The sequence below is a fragment of the Gekko japonicus genome, unplaced genomic scaffold, assembly GCF_001447785.1.
Source record: "Gekko japonicus isolate JY-2015 unplaced genomic scaffold, Gekko_japonicus_V1.1 scaffold3305, whole genome shotgun sequence".
NCBI lineage: Eukaryota > Metazoa > Chordata > Lepidosauria > Squamata > Gekkonidae > Gekko > Gekko japonicus.
The window spans coordinates 108,886-109,710 of record NW_015163188.1 but is presented as its reverse complement, the minus strand read 5'-3'; the positions used below and the strand labels follow the sequence as shown (position 1 = coordinate 109,710).

General features: G+C 68.5%; 1 protein-coding gene across 1 annotated transcript in view; it reads right to left on the bottom strand.

The window, feature by feature from the left end:
• Window positions 1-373: 373 nt before the first annotated feature.
• Window positions 374-825, bottom strand: part of DHX34 (DEAH-box helicase 34) — a 9,475-nt gene continuing 9,023 nt past the window's right edge. The window contains exon 17 of the mRNA XM_015407125.1: window positions 374-713. Within this exon, the coding sequence (XP_015262611.1) occupies window positions 565-713 (149 nt within the window). The 3' untranslated portion in view covers window positions 374-564. The remainder of the gene's footprint in view (window positions 714-825) is intronic.

Genomic DNA, 825 nt, shown 5'->3' with positions numbered 1-825 from the left:
GCCACTCCCCGGCTGCACTCACGCCGGCCTGAACAGGCGGTGTGCAGGCGTGGGGGGGCATACTGGGGCACTCTCTAGGAACACCCCCAACCCCAAACAAAAGGGCACTGAGAAGGCCCAGGCGTTTCGGGAGAGGCAGGGAGGCAGGCCCCCTGGCACAGAGGCCCCGCCCCATCTGTGGGACTTGAACACACACCCACCCCTTGCAGAGAGCCAGCCCATGCCAGGATGGGGCAAGGTTGCCACCTAGAGGCCAAGACCTATCAGCACGAGAGGTGAAAACCCAACCCCACAGGGTGGGGGGGGCACGAGAACCGACTCTACGAAGCCCTTCCCGGGACGGGGAATCTGTCTTCCCAGTCCCCCAGGGGTAGAGGGTGGGGGGGGCGGGGGGGAGACCTTCGGCTGTCCCCACAAGGGGAGTCCTGGGAGTGGGGGGAGCAGGGGGGAGGCACCCTCTCTTCCGACAGTGCAGGATCCCCCACCACGCGTCCTTCGGTGCCAGACTCTGCCACGTCCTGCACAGGGGAGGGGAGGCCAGGGCTGTGGCCCACCCAGGACTCGTCACCCTTCCGGTGGCGCCTGATGCTGCTTCCGGTGGCGCAGGATTTCCGTGGGAGTCAGGAGCAGCTGCTGCCGGCAGGTGGGGCAATCGTAAGGCCGCTGCAGAGCGGAGGCCCCGGAAGGGCCCTGGACCACGTCTTCCGAAAGACCTGGGGGAGCAAGGGAGGCCACCGGGCGGGGCGGGGGTGGGGGGGCGCCCGCCCTGCGGTGTCTCCCACCCCACCCACCCCCCGGCAAAATCTCGGCAGGCCACACAGAAGA